We start from the raw sequence: 17,357 nt of genomic DNA on the forward strand, positions 1-17,357 counted from the left end.
TTGTAAAGACCACCTTGGTTTTCTCATGTTTTGTTGTTTCAAAAGATACCCTTGCAGTATTAGATAACTACTCCTGTTTCCAGGCCTTTTAAGCAGTTCACATCCTAATTCAAGAATGTAATGTAATATATCATGGATTTCCAGCATTAGCCAACATTATTTATATTCAAGGCCCAGAGAAGCAACAAAGGTAAGTACTCTTAAACTTGGTTAGGGTCTCTCAAAACAGTTGTAGAATAAATAGTTAAGACTTGTTTGAATGTTGGTATTCATTTCCAAGATCTGTGAAGCCTTTCAAGATTCGACTATTAAACAAAACAGCAGTAGTATACAAAGGTTTGTATACATTCTAAAGGGTTCACCAATAGATGCTGCTCAGCTAATCTGGTAACTAAACTCAGCTAACCTTCTCTTAAAGGCAACACAGCTTAACCTCCACTGACACATTTTGCATATACACTTTAAACCAGGTACTCTTTCCCCATCCAGCCCCCCTCAGCTAAATCAGTGAAAAATCTCCAGTGCATCTCCCTTGAAATTTTACCAGAGTAAAGGTGCAGGATTGAGAAAGTGTCAACCTAACCAGTATGATAGCAGTGTTTAAGTCCCAGACCTACATATTTCCTATTCCATTTTAAGGTGGTATTCTCCACTCCCTGTCCTGCACAAAGCTTGACTGACCAAGGTCCTGAGTAGTCTGATCTCCTATTGAAATTAACCCTGCTTGAGCTGGGGGTTGTGTAAGATCACCTCCTGAGGTCACAAAGTTAAGTATTTCACAAATAAAAATGGAAACCAGATCCTAAAAAGAGCCCTAAACAACTGTATAATACTCAGTATCAAAAGCAGCACTGATTTTTGCAAATCCAAAGTTCACTATTCATTAGGGCAAGCTTACTTCTCAGACACTCTGTAGCCTTCATTGGTGATCACTGCTTTGTATTTCACATTCCCTTTGGTCCGCTCCAACTCATCACGCCAGTCCTCGAGTGTATCAAACATCACAGTTTGGTTTCTTCCATCTGTCAGATATTCGATAATGTTAACTTTGCAGACTACAAGGAACTTTTAACACAAAAGCATTCCTAAATAATGGAGTTGGTTGCCACTAAGGTAAGCAAGCAAGACCTCTTGTGTGCAGAAAGTCAAAGATAAAATGCCTTTTGTACACCACGCTGTCTCTGTTTGATCTTTAATAAGACACCTTTTGTCAAATACTGCTGTGACTAATAACTTCAGGAATAGTTTCTCCTACAGGAACTAATTAGTTCTCACAGAACTCCCAGAGAGCTGAGGCTGTTCTCATATCCAGCTTAGAATCCAGGATATTGTGCAGCAAATAACATTTTATACTAATGCTGCTGGACTGGCATCTAATAATATAGGTTTAAATGCAGAATTCACAATCATATCAAAAACCTTTCTACAAAAATTCAGATACTGCATTTCATTTAAAGTTCATTCTTTTATGATGGAGTTTTGCATTGAATAGAACATCTCAGGCACTCGATAAGAGCAGAAAATTGATTACACCAATTCAGTCTCAATAATTTCAACTGAGAACCTTTCCTGTAGTTATATTTAGCCACCCCAGCAACAGTTATGACAACAGCTTGATTCAGCCTCAAATCTTGTATAATAACCATATAATTTATGGAGTAATGTCAATTGTTTTAGGCACACATCATAGTTAAGTAACATCCTGCAACATCAGCTAACACTGAAATGCCAAACAGAGCTAGAACTTCCAGTGAAGATATAATGGCAACTTGAAACTTTCCACTGTAAGAAGATAAGGCTGATGAAAAATTTACAGCTTGAAACAGAACATTATTAATGAGCTCTTAGAGAAAAGTTACAATTTTTAAAGTATCAGACCATAAGAGGCATAAAAATCAATTTCTAAAGTTTACTTGGTTTGTCCTGTAACAATTTCATAAAGGATGAGACCTAGACACTTACAATTGAAAACAGTTATTAAAGCATGAAAGAATTCTGGCACAGCACTCCAATGTTGCTATAAAGACTAGGCTTCTCCCAGATTTCTCAGTCTCTCCCTGGAAAAGCTCAGTCTTTCTGATGTTTGTAGCTGAAACTGAACACCAGTTACAGGTAAAGTCTGCAGCAACTACCCGAGCCAGCAACAGGCCCTTGCAGCAAAGGCAGACAGTGTATTCTTGGGCTGCATCAGAAATCCACTGCCCACCACCTGAATGAAGTGACCATTGTTCTCAGCCTCCATAACTGAAGGGCTGTGTCCAGCGCTGGGCTCCCCAGCACAAGGCAGGCACAGGGTTCCTGGGCCAAGCCCAGTGAAGGCCCATTGTCTTCACTGAAGGGCTCAAAGCACCTGCTATGAGGAGACACAGAGCTGGGATCATTCAGGCTACAGAAAAGCAGGCTCAGCAGGGGCACAGAGGGGGCAAGAAGTGTTCCCAGCCTGTATAAACATCTGACTAAGAGTGGAAGCAGGGGAGGAGAGTACAGAAGATGACTCTAGACTCAGTGACATGACAAAAGGCAGTTATGCACAACCTGAAATACAGGAAATTCCATTTAAATGTAGCAATAAAATTTTTCACTACAAGGAGGGTCAAATAATGAAACAGACTGTCCAGAAAGGCTATGGATGTATGTGAAACCCAACTGGACATGACCCTGGTAAGTTGCTGTAGCTACCCCTACTCTGAAGGGGGGCAGATGGACATTGCTCCAGAGGTTTCTTCTAATCTCAGTGATTCTGAAATTCCTTGACATATTTTGCTAACTGTCTGATTACTTCCTTGCATACATCAAAAACTTCCCTTAGTGAAAGGAATAGGTGTTGCTGGTGCACTGAGGATCAGGTTCCTAGTTCAAAACAGCACTATTGAGGTCTGAACTGCAGAATGTTAAAAAGATAACTTTTTTATCTTGAATTTTGCAGCTTACTTTATTAGTCAGCCCAGTTTGATCAAGAGGGAAGATTATGTAATAAATCAGCTTCATGAGGAAATCAGATGTCTTCCAGAATCCTGCTATGCAAACCTATGCTTTTTTTGCAGTTGCCTGGAAGCAGCATATTGCTTGCAAATGAGAGCAAAAAGGGAAATACTTTTTGACACGATGCCACTGCAAATGCAATAATTTCAGAATTAAGAGCAGGAAGTTTCGTTCACAGCAATAGTACAGGAAAAACCACATTGATAAAATACACAAAGTATTTTGTAGATGAACCACGTGAAAAGCATTTGCATATATTGGTCACAGTAAGTTTTCAATCCAGGGGTGCTACCCTTGCTTGGAAAATTTCTGTGCAACTACCCAAAGGACACAGACACCAACAGCAGACAATTTAGAGACTCTGAACAAGTCTAACACGGGAAAAATTAATCTTCTGAGGCTATCTGCCAGCAGGACAGAGTCATAAGCCAAGCACACACTCAAATACTAAACATCCCAGACTGCTTAAGGAACTATGCAACAAACAGATAAAAAAATAGAAAAACATTTACCTGTGTTGTTTGGGGCAGCTGATGCATAAGAGAACAGAAACAAACGTTTAAGCAGCTTAGGAGTCTGGCTATGATGAACTATACCACTGACGATCTAGAAGAGGACCAAAAATTAACACCCAAACACACACCAAGACTATCAGTGTTAAAAATGTGATTTTTTTTTTTGCCACCCACTCCATCCAGGTTTTAAACAAAACTCATGGATTCTATCCCCAACAGCTGAAAACTGACTTCTAGTAAGCTTTCTCTGTTGTCTGCAAGACACTGTATCTACTTGGCCTAAGTAGTATTATATATGTTCAACTTCCAGAATTACTCGTATTCAAATAAAACTAGTAGACATCTAGTTTGGAGTTCAGATTAACCTGTCAAAAGAACTGAAGTTATCAGGAAGCTAACAGCTTTCATAAGAAAAAGGATGAAGTCTAAAATATAATGAAATTACACATCACAAATAGAACAGCTTTACAAGTCTGCCTGAGCTGAAGCTGATTTCCTGCAGCACTCTAAAGTTCCAGTTTTCTTTAAAGAGCCAGTGCATCTGATCTTTTAACTGCTACACATAATGACATTCAATGAAATCAGTCTTTCTCAGAGGTGATCAGAGTAAGTTTTTTTAAATTATCAGAAAATACTTAAAGTTTCAGGGATCTCTCATGCTGAATTTTACCCTTCTCTCATCCTCACAAACACTCAACACTAAGCTTAAAAATAGAAAAACAAATTAAGTTACTATACTTACTCTTTTCACTTCCTCTTCTTTTGTGTATCTCAGGCAAAAATTAAATACTCTAAGATCTTTACAGTAGATAATTAACCTTTCTGGGTATTTTCTCAGCTGTCCAGTTAGAAGTTTCTTTTTCTCATCATAAACTGTAAAATTAAAAAGCCCAAGTAAACATCAAAAATATATTTGCCATCTGTTGATATAGTTGTACCTGTCTGACTCTTCAGAATTCTCAATAAACTATTTCAAGTCCAAGTTTTAGCAAGAGAAAACAAGTATAATACAACACAGGTAGGCACACTCTTGTGTTAATATACTCAACCTTTTCTTTTAAACCCCTCAAATTACTTCATACAAGGTAGAAAACAAATCTGTAGCAAACCAGCTGCAAAGCACTCCTTGATTTACCTGAAAATTAAAACCAAGACCTCGTTTTAGATCTCCTTTAATATGTTGAAGATATCATGGATTTCATAAAACAAAGTTCCCTTAGACAAACAAGAAGTATTGTTTGGTAATTTGGTACCTGTACTGCTCTGCAGTGCCACTGTTCAAATGAAGTGAATACCTCCACATTTACAGGAATAGTTGATACACTGGAAGATCCTTGTGCACCAAACTTAAGAGACTTTTCACAGTACATTCTCTGGTTTGAATCATTGTATTTTGAAGGGATTGTTCTGTTTGTCCCAGCAAGATAATTAATCAAATTAATTCAATCAAATAAATTAAAATTAATTTGACAAGCTTGAAGGATCAGACTGGGTTCTGAGAGATTTTTTATCTGTCATTTCATCATGAAATATAACTGCAGCTGCTTGTTCTAGACTACCCAATCCTAGTTTCCAAAGTGACAAATCTATCAGTTTTCTAAAAACAATGTACATGTAAAAGGAGCACTACAAAACACCTCAGAGGAGAAAGCTGACCTACCTCCATAGATTTGATCTACACATTGCAGGGTTATGTCATTTTCTCCTACAATTTTATTCTTAAATTCTGGTTCCTAGAACATAAAAAAAATATTCTTAGAAAAGTCACACTGCTAAGCAGTAGCACCTTCTCACAAGTAAAGGATGCATTCAGTACATTAATATCAGCAGCACTTCTTATTCTTACAAGCTGTGTAAGGCAGAACACTGAAAATAGTTATTAAAATACAAACAGATGCAGGTTACACAGACATAGTTTGTAAACTGCAGATACAGTTTTTTTAAGTCTCAGCCATGCTTGAAATGTAGACAGAGATTTTATTTTTCCAATAGCTTCAAAGCATGTATTTCTATTGAGAGTCACTTTTCAAAGTAGAATCATCCCAGTAAACAGGAAATACAGTAACTTGATGGAATTCAAGCCCTTTTATGACAAGTTTCCTTGCTATGGGAACCTGGCAGGAAATACAAAGTCTCTTAAAAGAACAAGCATCCCAATAATATTCCAACATCATAGCCAGATTTATCACTGGGTAAAGTGAAGACACACACAACCAATCATTACTGTGTCACCAAACTTGAAGTGATTTGGAGTTCCCTCCACTTTTATCATTCCACAGGTTCAGAGTTAAAAATGGCATTTGAGTGATGCTACAATTAAACATGGTTATGTAAAATATTACCAAAAGGCTGATATACACTACATCAGTAAATTATATTTTGCTGTGAACAGAGTTATCCTTATTCACGTTACTTCCAGGTCTGCAGTACTCTGCATCAGGTGGCTAATACTGAACTTTTGTTAAAAGAAATATAGTTGACTTGGCATACTATAAAACCAAGGTCTAAAGTCAGTGGTAGAACAGAAAGTAGTATGGTCATTACTAACTTTCCACACTAATTACCAACTACTTCCACATCACTTGCAATTTATGCTAAAAAACTCCACAATTTGTTTTAATTCCAGAAGGTCCGAAAATCTGTATTTGGCTGCAGAAGCCTTAGTTTTAATGCTTAAACTTTGTGAAATTTTACCCCAAGAAACTTCTGACTACCATCAATGTGTGCTGATCATATTATTCTCACTGTTGAGATCATCTTGCACTCAAGAGCCACATACCAGGCTCTCCTGTCACTTTTATCACCTAAATGGACCAAAGTGTTTCAATGCTTAAGCATATCAAAAAAGATGTGGCATTATCATTCCCCTTTCACAGCTCAATTTGAGCACCTAAACCAAAGGAAACAAGATGGAAACAATTTTTAAGATTTGAGGAGCTTTTAGCTTATTCACTGTTTTGCAAGCTCAACAGCACTAGATTTTTAAATCTTTTCAGTAACACCTGACTTTGAATGGAATAATTCAGAGCCTTAGTGAGCCACACAAGTTATCTGAAGCACTTCCACTGAGTACTAGCTTATTCAGTCTTGTACAGCCCTGAAGTAATTCTGCAGATGTAGCCCAAGTCAAGTCAGACAGATGTTATCCAGTACCAGAGCCATGTTTGACACTCATACTTCCACTACTGCTACCAGACAAGGAGTTAGAAATCGGGTTTAAACAAACTGTTGATTTAATTTTCAAAACAATAGATTCTTTTAACTTAAGCTTCATCAACTCACAAAAGTTATAAACTATGTCTAAGGTAAGTGTCCACATTAAGCTTGCATTGTTTTTCGTTAAAATAATCATTAGAGCTTGAGGATGCAGATGCAGATTAAAGTTACTCTGCATGCATTAGAACAATTTATAAACTTATCTTTCCTTTACACAGGGATGCAAAAAAACCCCAAATATGATTATTTATTCAGAAACACTACATGCTTTAGAGCCTGTTTGGTCATAATTAGAAAACTTGCTTTCCTACATTATCATCTGAAGCAGAATCATCGTCAAGGAAAGAAATCTTGAAGTTCGTGCACACGAGTTTCCCGTAGGTGCCACGATTTGATCCATCTTCTTGCATATACTTGTACACTGTGCTTGCTTCACAAAGCAGCAGTTCACCTGTACGAAAGAAACACCAACTTGCAACATAACTGACATTTATAAGTTAATTGTTTCAGTTGTTATCTTAAACTCAGCATTAACTTCCTGACAGCTTCTCAGAACTCATCTGAAAATATTTCATCACTGTGACACAAAACCACTAAGAGGCAGCTCCTGAATCAGCACACTGAGAGCCTTCCAGGTTATTCACACTACTCCGGACAGCCTGAACTGCAGATGCTTAGGAGTTCTGTAACCAGAGGTGTCTCTGTCATGGCCTACTCTAAGTGGCAGAAGAACAACACATAGAGTTGCAAAGAACAACCTTGCCAGTGTGTACTTGAAAAAAAAAAAACAAACGACAACAAAGAGTATCCGGTCAATAAACAAATTGAACTCTTCCAATTTTCCTTTCTGTTAAACTCTAAGAATGCTGAAACATTTGAGTTAATTATTTCAAGTTCATCGTGGTTAATTCTTCATAACTTTGACTGAGGACATTGCTTATTTTGCAGGTCCCAGGGCTATTTTAAAGTTCTCAAATGCAAGTTTGCATAAATAATGGTCAACAAAGATCTAGTCTTAGAATTCACAGGAACTGAACTTCAAGTTTAAGAAAATAAAGTTTTAACAGGTAAAATCAGACAAACTCTTGGTCTTTCCTAGAAAGTGCAAGAAACTTAATACACCAATACTAGTTTATTGTAAACTTTTACTGATATTTTGTCTTTCTTGATCTTGGAAAACATTTTTTAAAAAGAAATAATTGTAAATTAAAAAAAAAAAAGTCTTAACAGTAAATTAGGCATCAAAAGGCCTAAGTAACTCGCAGTAGAAGCAAAGCAACTAGAAAGTAAGTTTCCTCTTGTTCTTGTCTTCAGTTCCCAAACAAAAAAAACATGTAACATACAACAGTTACCTGGTAATAAGCGAGGATTTACTTCCTTTTCTATGGGTTCCTTTATGTGTATTTCCTAAAGACAGCAAGAGTAATTATTACTTTGAATTATTACCTTCAACACATGCTGTAAACAACTACACTCCCCCTCTAACACACCTCACATTCTAGCTAATAGGCAAATTAAAATGAAGGAAAAAACCTTCTATACAAAAGGAGAGTAAGTTTGCAATGTGATCCTTCTACTAAATGTCAGTAGTCTATTAGCTAAATAATTAAAGTGGTTTGCCACCCACAGTGACAGTTACATGCATTTCTGAACACACACAAAAAAATGCATTATTTGTGTAAAGAACAGACAAAAATAAAGCATTACAAACACTTTAAGTTCTCTCAGCACATCTGAATGAATAAGCACAAACTTAGTATTACAACACCATCTCCCAGAATTCATTCATCAGCTTTGCCACATATGACTTATTATTTTTTCTAATGCATCCTTCACAGTTTTTCAAGGTTCATCCATCACTACCTGTTTCTGATTTTCTTACATGTATTATTTCAATCAAAGCACAAAAAGTTACTTAAACAGTACTAACACAATGTAAAAGGGACTTCAGGATCTCAGAGTCAAGAGGTAAAAACCAGTGATAGGATATTCTTTAGTTTGGACCTAAACTGCATAAAATGAACGTTCTCAGTATCACTTATTCCAGCCTCATGGCACTGATAGTTGGGCTAAAATCTCCAGCCAAAAGACTAATAAACTAGAGGACATGCTACACCCTTCCTGCTCAGCCAGTTCAGAACTTCCTCCTCCAAGTCCAATCACTTCACACGCATTGGAGTCTTTCTGGAAAACTATTAGTTAACTGGAAACCCCCCTGGGGCCACAGCAATAAGCAATCTAATTTTAGTTTGTCACCAGCATCCAGAGTCAGATACTGCAAATCAAGGCAAGCAATCAAAGGGAGATACAAGCAATAATAGTTTTGCTGGATTAAGTACAGAGAAACAAAAGCCCCTGAGAGCACAAAAATAAACCCCCCTGCCCTTCATATAAACACTTGCCCTCAACACTCAGAAGACTCAAAACAAAGTTTGAAAGTTGTACAGCAAAGCTAAAGCCACCAGGAAATCATGTCATGAGAACAGCAGAGATGTTCACGACAGGCTGAAAGAGAAAAAGGTTATAAAAATAAAATGGTGGTGAAGAAAGAAATCCATAACTACAGCTGGCAGCTAATGCAGAAAGCAAAACACAGTTTGCTACCTTTGACTTCTAAGAGTGGGCGTTGTACAAGTAGATTTTAATCAAAGTTCACACTTGTCAGCTAGAAAAATTACTGTAGCTTAATGTAAGCACCGCTGCATTCAGAGAAGATACGCACACTCTTTTCTTTCTCCAGTGTTGCCTCCTCACCACTCCTAAGCTAAACTTTGAATTTACTAGTGACTTTAATAGCCATACCTTATACAATCACTCTTTGTGTGCAACTACATGCAACACTGCTCAGAAATTGCATGCCAATAATCACTGCCACAGAACAGTAAAGCAGTATATTAACCAGGTAGCTTTTCCAGTAACTTTTACTTTGGGAGATATCATAAGGCATGTAATAACTACTGTTTCTGTATACACACTGCTTCAGTGTTTTAACTCATTGCCATGAGTACCATTTTATGTTACTGTTGGCAGATAAGACCTGAGGAAAAAAAAATTGACCTCAAATAAGTTCTTTATGCTTACACGCATTTGCTAAAATGCAATGAAGATTTTATACAGGTATCCAAGGCAATCATTTTGTACAGGTGCTTTCGGTGTTGGTTACAAGTTAAACTGGTTATCTTCTAAAAGGAATAAGAATTTTCATTAGATTCCATCAGAGCAGATTAGAGACCTCAGTCAAACAGTGAGACCACCATGTAAAATCCAGTTTTGCTTTGTTGACAAAACCCCACTCACTGAAGTTACTATAGGCAGAATCCCTGTAACATTCAACAGCTTTCGAGAGCTAAGCCTACAGAACAGTTCTATTTGAAAGTCAACATTTATATTCCCATAATGAATTAATGAACATATTAAACACTAGGGATAGCTAGACTGCAAGCCACGAATGTTGCCGAAGAATCCATACTGTGGCACTCATTTTCCAAGGGAGGGTATTAAAACACATTAAATTCTAGTAACATTTTGTAGATACGTTTTGTATTTGCTCTTTTCAGGGAGAAGGCAAAGATCTTTAGGAAGATATGTTGTTAACTCACCGTGAGTCTGTGCAAGTTGTGCAGGAAACCACATCTTTAGCTACCATCTCCATTCTGTTTCAAATTTTTTTTAACATGTATTTAAGTTTTGGGGCAACACAGATCCTACCACTAACTTAAGAGCCTGCTGACACTACAATTCATGCTGTTCAACATCCCTTTAATTAGTCACAGGTTCATAGTCTCCCATCCAGTTCTTTTATCCCTGGGTTTGTCTGATACACAGTGAGGTAATTTGGTTCATAAGATCAGCTGGGATGTATGTACTTGTGCTACATCTGGTTTTGCAGTTAGTGCCCATTGTTAGCAGAACTGGCTCATCAACAGGTCAAATGAGCACAGAAACAAAAGAAAGGGAAGCAGCAGGAGTAAATCTGTCCTTTTCCACAAGCTACTAAACACATTTGGACTTCAGGAATCTTCACCCTTTGACCATTTGCTGAAGCTAAGCATGCAAGCACTTTCCATATGCGACCACAGAAAGTTATGTAGATTGTAGAGAGATACTTCTTATAGATCTATTTAGATAGATCTGTAGCTTCCCTGTTCTGAATTCCCCAAGCAGCATTTTGTCACTTCTTACTCAAGATACAACACAGGAAACCCTACTAGCAGCCACAGCTAAAAGCAGACACCCATAGGACACCACAGAAATGACAAAAATTAACTTCAGATACTATAGAGACAAAGACCTGAACTTTGCTGAGGGTTTTAGAAACTTCTTTCTCAGAGATGCTTCTCACTAGTGCACTCACCTTGTGCTACAGTCCTTTTTCCAGGCTCTAGAAAAGTGGTAGGTATTACAGCAATGCCCTTTAATTATCAGTTGTAACAGCGCAGAGTACCAAATCATGCCACAATTTCAGGCTGACATAAGGCTGACACCTTATTAATTCATAATGCATACTCCTCCTAGCTAGTTCAAAGCAACTTCAGGTGATTGCCCTATAAAAACATGAAGTGCTAGGGAAAGGAGACACCACACTGCTCACAGATTCTCTGCCTCAACACGGGAGAAAAGACAATACAGAAACTGTTTTTCTTAAGGAAAGGCTCACCTCTTCTCATCTTGGTTTTTACCTGAGTATGAGCAACAACTGCACAGTTTGCAACACCCAGGGACTACATTCAGGTCTCCCAAAAACATATGTATTTGAAGGGACTAGTGTATATTCCCCACATGTGTCTGGGGAGGTCTTCCCCAAGCGCTGAAGGCACATGTGAGGCAACATCAAGTTCAGGGCAGCAAGGTAAAGCAGCAGCTATGCTTCATTAAGAGGGTCCTAACAGCTGGAGCAGGAAAGGAATCCCAAGTGAGCCCTGCTTTTTGTCCTACAGCCTCACTACAACTGAGAGCAATTCCTCTCACTCCACGTGGAGGTAAACAACTGTGTACAGGAGATATGTAAAGAGAGAAAAACACTACCTGCATGCTAGAACACAGACCTTGTTAGAAAATCTGGATATTTGCTTTTCAATCAGTATTGCAATATATATATATAGAGAGAGAGAGACAGATACAAGTCTGTTGACACTGGATGTTGGTCATCACTCCCGGCAGAGACCACGCATACAGTCTGCTACTGCAAACTGTATGCCGTAAACTCTGAACCCACCTTACCCACAGTAATGCCTCCATTTACCCATAGCTGGACATTTGTGCTAGAGGTAGTTCCAACAATGAAAAATAAGATTTTTAGTAAACATACTGAGAAAACATGTTTCTGAGATTCAAACAGTAAAGTTATCACTTTCAGGGTATCAAGAGTGTTGGCTGAAAAGTACATTTTTTCAAAGCTGACAGCAAATAGTAGAGCTGTGAGGACAGAGGATACTTTCGTGTTTTTATAGTTTTCCAAAAGTAAGCTCTGTATGGGGAAGCTCTACATCATGGTGAGGTTTGCTATGAACATCTGCTTTTTTTTCATATTTACTTCATCAAAAGACTAAAAGAGGGGTGAAAGATAAATGTATAGTTAAGAAAGTTATCAGTTGTAAGAGTCAAACTGCACTGAAATACTTGCAAGCTAGTCGTGGTGCTCCAACAAAGAACGTACAGTGTTCCTGAGTAAAATAAATCAAACTTGTGCCTGACAATTCCACCAGAATGTCACGCAAAAAAGGAAATACCTGTGCAAATGCATAGCATATACTTTGTATTCTGAAACAAACCACATTAAGTACTTGGTATTTTCTTTATTGGTCACACAAGCCTAATCCCATGTTGTATGCCATACAATCCAGAGAATATACTTACCACACTTCAATAACATTGCTGAAAATAATCTCTAACTGCTTGTTTTCCTTCCTTTCACTCCATTATTCAACAGTCCATTAGATCATAGCGCGTGTTTTCCATGTCCGTTTCATCTCTTATCCTTTCCTCTTTCCTTATATTGTCCTGTCCATCCCCTCTGACATCAGCTCCTGGTTTCCCCCATGTCAGCCCAGCTGTCCTCTTCAATAACTCCTATTCCATATACCACTAACCCTTTAATGTCACCATTCCAGCTTTGAAGGAGCACTGTGCTATTTTAAGAGTGATTACTACAGAACACACAATACTGTACCAAGATTTACAAGCAAAAAGTATTTGCGGTGGTTATGAGCTAAAAAATGTGCAGGATCTGAGAGACAAAGCACAAGAGGTATGAAAGTTACCCTCAGCAGTCTGTGGTGTACTCCAGATTTCAGGGACAAGCAGCATGGAGCAGAACAACCTCTTTTAAAGTTTAAGGGCTAACACATGAAATAGCATTCCATAATAATTAACATGAAGGATTTAACTCTAAAGAATGCATGTGCACAAAAATCAACATTAAGCTTGAAATCAAATTTAATATCTACTTTTTTATCCAAATTAAGATTTTTTTTAGGAAAATAGGATCTACCTTGTTTGCCCTGTAAATCCCCTCAGTTTCAAAAGTTTGAAAAGTTAGAAATCATGAAGTAGTTCAATGGTTCTTGTTTCTGTGTCTCCATAGACAAATATTCCAAGTCTATGATCAGACATGTCAAAACATTGACTTTATACCCCAGCATTCACCCCACTTCCTGCAGGGTAGCCAAGTCTGTCCTGAGGGGAAGTGTGTCATTAATATCAACATCCTACAGTCTCACTCTCAACAGACCATTGATTGATCTGTGGTTTCATACAGCAGAGCATAACTAGGTTATATTTAGTCAGATGTCAAAAACACTGCTTTTCCAGACATTCTGGGGTTTCACAGCAGAAAATACTTCTGTTCCTTTAATAAAGAGCATTTTCTTTTCACTCCTTACTTCCATGTGGTCATATATTAACATGAATAGTGTTCCTGTTTCTTTTCTTAATCAAACACACAGCACAGCTTAAAGCTAACTTAAATTTTACTTTTCAGAACATTGTCTAGTGTGTCCCTCAAGAATCTGAAGACAGAATAAATAAGAGGGGCTAAACCAAAACTCAGTGCTGGCTGTTGATTTCCTTATTGTAGGGCTCCCCTAACCCAGAAGGGGAAGCTTAAGGTCTTAAACAACTTCCCAAGCAAACAAGGACAAGCCCAAAGAACCTGGAGGCTGTAAGCAAGGGGAGGCTACAGCATAACGCTAGCATATCGCTCTCTGTTGCACCATGGTTGACAGGAAATCTTGCTGCAGGTTAGAAGCACAAAGAGATTCAAGGCAAGGCTCTGTAAATTCAGCGAGAAGTCCACCACTAACTCCCATGCTACTCCAATGATGTAAACTCAAACTCATCAAGTCCCTGAACTGCTGGTACCCATTTTTTGACAGGACCTGCCAGAGGAAGCATCATGCTGAATAAACCTGTTGCCAATATTCCTCCCTGAGCACCTGGAAGTTAACACTACCTTGATCAAATTTCCCAGCCAACCAAACTATGTTCCATATACAAGGAATTGGGAATTCCCCCTGTTCTATCAGTCTAGATCCATTTTAAAAACTCAGCTACATGAAAGTTAACTTGTACAGGAAACTCATGTTCAGAAAGTTATTTTTCTTGGGTGCATACAGAATACAGTTCCTTGAGAGATGCTCACTTCTGCTTACTTTAGGATATTTAATCAACATGCTTTTTCTAGATACCCAAATAGCCTCACAGGTTTCAACATATATCTAATTTTTTTTTTATCCTCAAAAAAGCCACTAAAGTCTTCAGTTTCCTGTGTAACCATTAAGGCAGTCATAGGTTGTCAACAAGAGCAGAGTGACACTTGCTTTACTTGCTACTCACATCAGACCTCAATTTCACTGAGTTTTTGAAGGTGCTAGCGAGACACTAATTCTTTGGCAGAAGTCACAACTGTAACACAAAGTTTCTGCTGCAAGAGTCCATGAAATTGTTAAATTTAAGTCTAAAAAGGAGAGGGCTAAAAGCAGCAGGAATACGTCAAGAGTTAATGACTGCAAGCTCGAGTGAATCAGGATATTTCATTAAGAGCTTCATCTTCCAATATTAAATACTTCTGTTATTCTTCCTGCAGCCATCAGGATCATATTTGAGGTGCTGCATCACTGCAGTTGAAATCAAGCTAAAGTACTCTTTATTATTTGATATTTTACTATTTTGCACTATATATATTTGACTTGTACTTTTCCAGACCAGCCATTTTTTCTAGCGAGCTCTAGGCATCCACCTCACTCATTTAAGTGGTGAAATATCATCCAGTAAGTCCAACAATTCAAGTTGTGACCTTCACAAAATTCAGTTCCCTGAGAACTGAATTTTGTATATTTGTACAAGGTACTTTCCTAAGGTGAAACAGTGACGTCACACAGGGATATAGTGGCTGACTCCAGAAATATTTGTACGTATAATTTACACCCGTTTTCGCTTGGAAATACAAGAAAGAGAAAACTTTTAAAGCAAACCAATGAAACTACAAGCCACTAGGCCTGAACAACATATAGAATCAGTTTTGCTATCACAAACTAAGGACCTAAGCTTTAAGTGGCACAGCTACTTTAGTTGTAAAAACTCTGCATTGTTTTCAGATCCAGTAAAAAATAAAAGCAGTGGACTTACCAAGGTCCTACCAGTGACAGACTGTACTAACCAACAAGATAAACAAAAATCTCTTCCTTAAGAAGATCTCATGAGAATCAAACAATTAAGAAGAACCGGTCTGACACACATTACAAAGAACTAGGAGGTGGGGGAAAAAACCCAACACATATGGCTCATTTTCATGGATTGGTTTAACTAGAAAACAGCTGTTTACCAGGAATAAGAATGGAGAAATACAGAATAATACTGACCTAATGCCATCTGGTAACAAGATGACCTCAGTAAACCCAGTCTAAGATCACTTCGATCAAGTCGCCAACACAAGTTTCAATAAGTAAGTGCAAGGACAAGAGGGAAGAACAATATCAAGGTTGAACACAGAAAGATACACACAGCCAAGAGCTCTTACGGAGGGATATCCAGAGCTTTCCAGCGGCAGAACTGAGAGCAAGGAGTTCACCGAGGCACAGCGCGAAGTGATGTTCAGGGACAATAAGAACAACAGGTTCGGAAAGTCCCACCTTACGGGACGAGCAGCCACAGCCCGACATCTGGTCCCCGCTCATAAAAACAACTCCTCTGACCAGCCAACGATATTTCTTAATATTTTTTCAGCTTTTTTTCCACCCCCTCACCTTCGGGACAGCCCCCGGGAGGCTCAGCCCCGCAGTCTCCGGCGGCACCCCCGGCACCGTCCCCGCTCCCTCAGGATCCTCCGCTCCCCGCGGCCCCCGCCGTGTCCGCCGCGGCCCCGCCGCCCCTCCCGCGGCCCTTCCCCGCCCGCCCCCGCGCCCCCCGCACCTCCGGGCTGATGTAGGACACGAAGGACGGCTTGGCCGCCCTGGCCCCGCCGCCCAACATGGCCCCGGCCGGCGGCCGCACCGCTTCCCTGGGCTCGTCCCGAGCGGGGAGACAGCGGAAGGAGCGAGCCCGCCGCGGCGCGGCCAGGATCCGCATCACGGAGTCGACACCGCCCATGCCCGCCCACAGCCCCAAACTCGGCCTCAGCCCGGCCCCGCGACGGCCATTTCTGGGGCGCCGCCTCCCGCCCACAGCCCTCACTGGGCCCGGCCGCTGTCAGTCACCGTCCCCGGGGTGGGAGGGCACGGCCCTGGGCATCTCCCGCGGCACGTCCCGGGAAGGTGCAGGCGGCTCTTGCTTTGATCTGCTGGACGCGGCTTGGGCTGACAGGGGTCCCTCCTCCGCTGGCTTTTTGAATTCGGGGTAACCGCGTCCCTTTTTGCGTTGCTGAGAGGAGCGCCTGCCCCTGCCTGTGCCTCGGTCCCGTTGTCACTTCCAGAGAGTCATAAAATCACGGAATGGTTTGGGTTGTAAAGGACCTAAAGCTCATTTCGTTCCAAACCCCCTTGCTATAGGCAGAGACACCTTCCACCAGACCAGGTTGCTGGGAACACCATCCAACTTACTCTTGAACATTTCCAGGGATGGGGCATCCACAGCTTCTGTGGGCAACCCGTACCAGTGCCTCACCACCCTCACAGTCAAGAATATCTTCCTAATATCCAATCTAAACTTTGTTTTAGTCATCCATTGCACTGTTTTGTACTCAGCTGCAAAACGCCAGTCTTGTATCTGTGCAAACTTATAAGAAAAGTCAGCATTAAATAAAATCTGAACAAAGCACTGAGGTGTAGAGTTTTAGTAATGGCAGGAGAAGTGCAAGGAAAATGGCATAAAATTAGCTCTCCATGAGAAATAATCCTCTAAATCCTCTAAAACCTGACTGCTAATAGACCCCAAGATCTGCTCAATATCTGTTCGTGTGTTACAACCACAGCCTCTCTGGAATGTCGTCTTTGGACGCTGTAAACGAACACCGGGTTTACCTGGTATCTAGGTTACTTTTAAAAGCTCCATTTTTATATGGATACAGAACAATGCAAATATTGTAAGTGGCCTGTGGCAATGCAGCAAGACAACACAGCAATTCAAATGATGAATGGTAACCCAGGCAACAATTTGCACACAGAGTAGAGTTTATGGAAATATTTTTAAAAATAAAACATACTTTTCAAA

The 17,357-nt window shown here is 39.6% G+C and overlaps 1 protein-coding gene across 1 annotated transcript in view; it reads right to left on the bottom strand.

The window, feature by feature from the left end:
• MTMR12 (myotubularin related protein 12) overlaps positions 1-16,313 on the bottom strand; it is a 32,468-nt gene extending 16,155 nt beyond the window's left edge. The window contains exons 1-7 of the mRNA XM_027745637.2: positions 16,122-16,313; positions 8,066-8,120; positions 7,025-7,164; positions 5,158-5,230; positions 4,240-4,370; positions 3,495-3,588; positions 899-1,022 (exon numbers count right to left, since the gene is read on the bottom strand). Of these exons, the coding sequence (XP_027601438.1) occupies positions 899-1,022; positions 3,495-3,588; positions 4,240-4,370; positions 5,158-5,230; positions 7,025-7,164; positions 8,066-8,120; positions 16,122-16,298 (794 nt within the window). The 5' untranslated portion in view covers positions 16,299-16,313. The remainder of the gene's footprint in view (positions 1-898; positions 1,023-3,494; positions 3,589-4,239; positions 4,371-5,157; positions 5,231-7,024; positions 7,165-8,065; positions 8,121-16,121) is intronic.
• Positions 16,314-17,357: the final 1,044 nt, after the last annotated feature.

This window comes from Pipra filicauda, unplaced genomic scaffold, assembly GCF_003945595.2.
Source record: "Pipra filicauda isolate LSUMZ 115617 unplaced genomic scaffold, ASM394559v2 scaffold86_size2582843_pilon, whole genome shotgun sequence".
NCBI lineage: Eukaryota > Metazoa > Chordata > Aves > Passeriformes > Pipridae > Pipra > Pipra filicauda.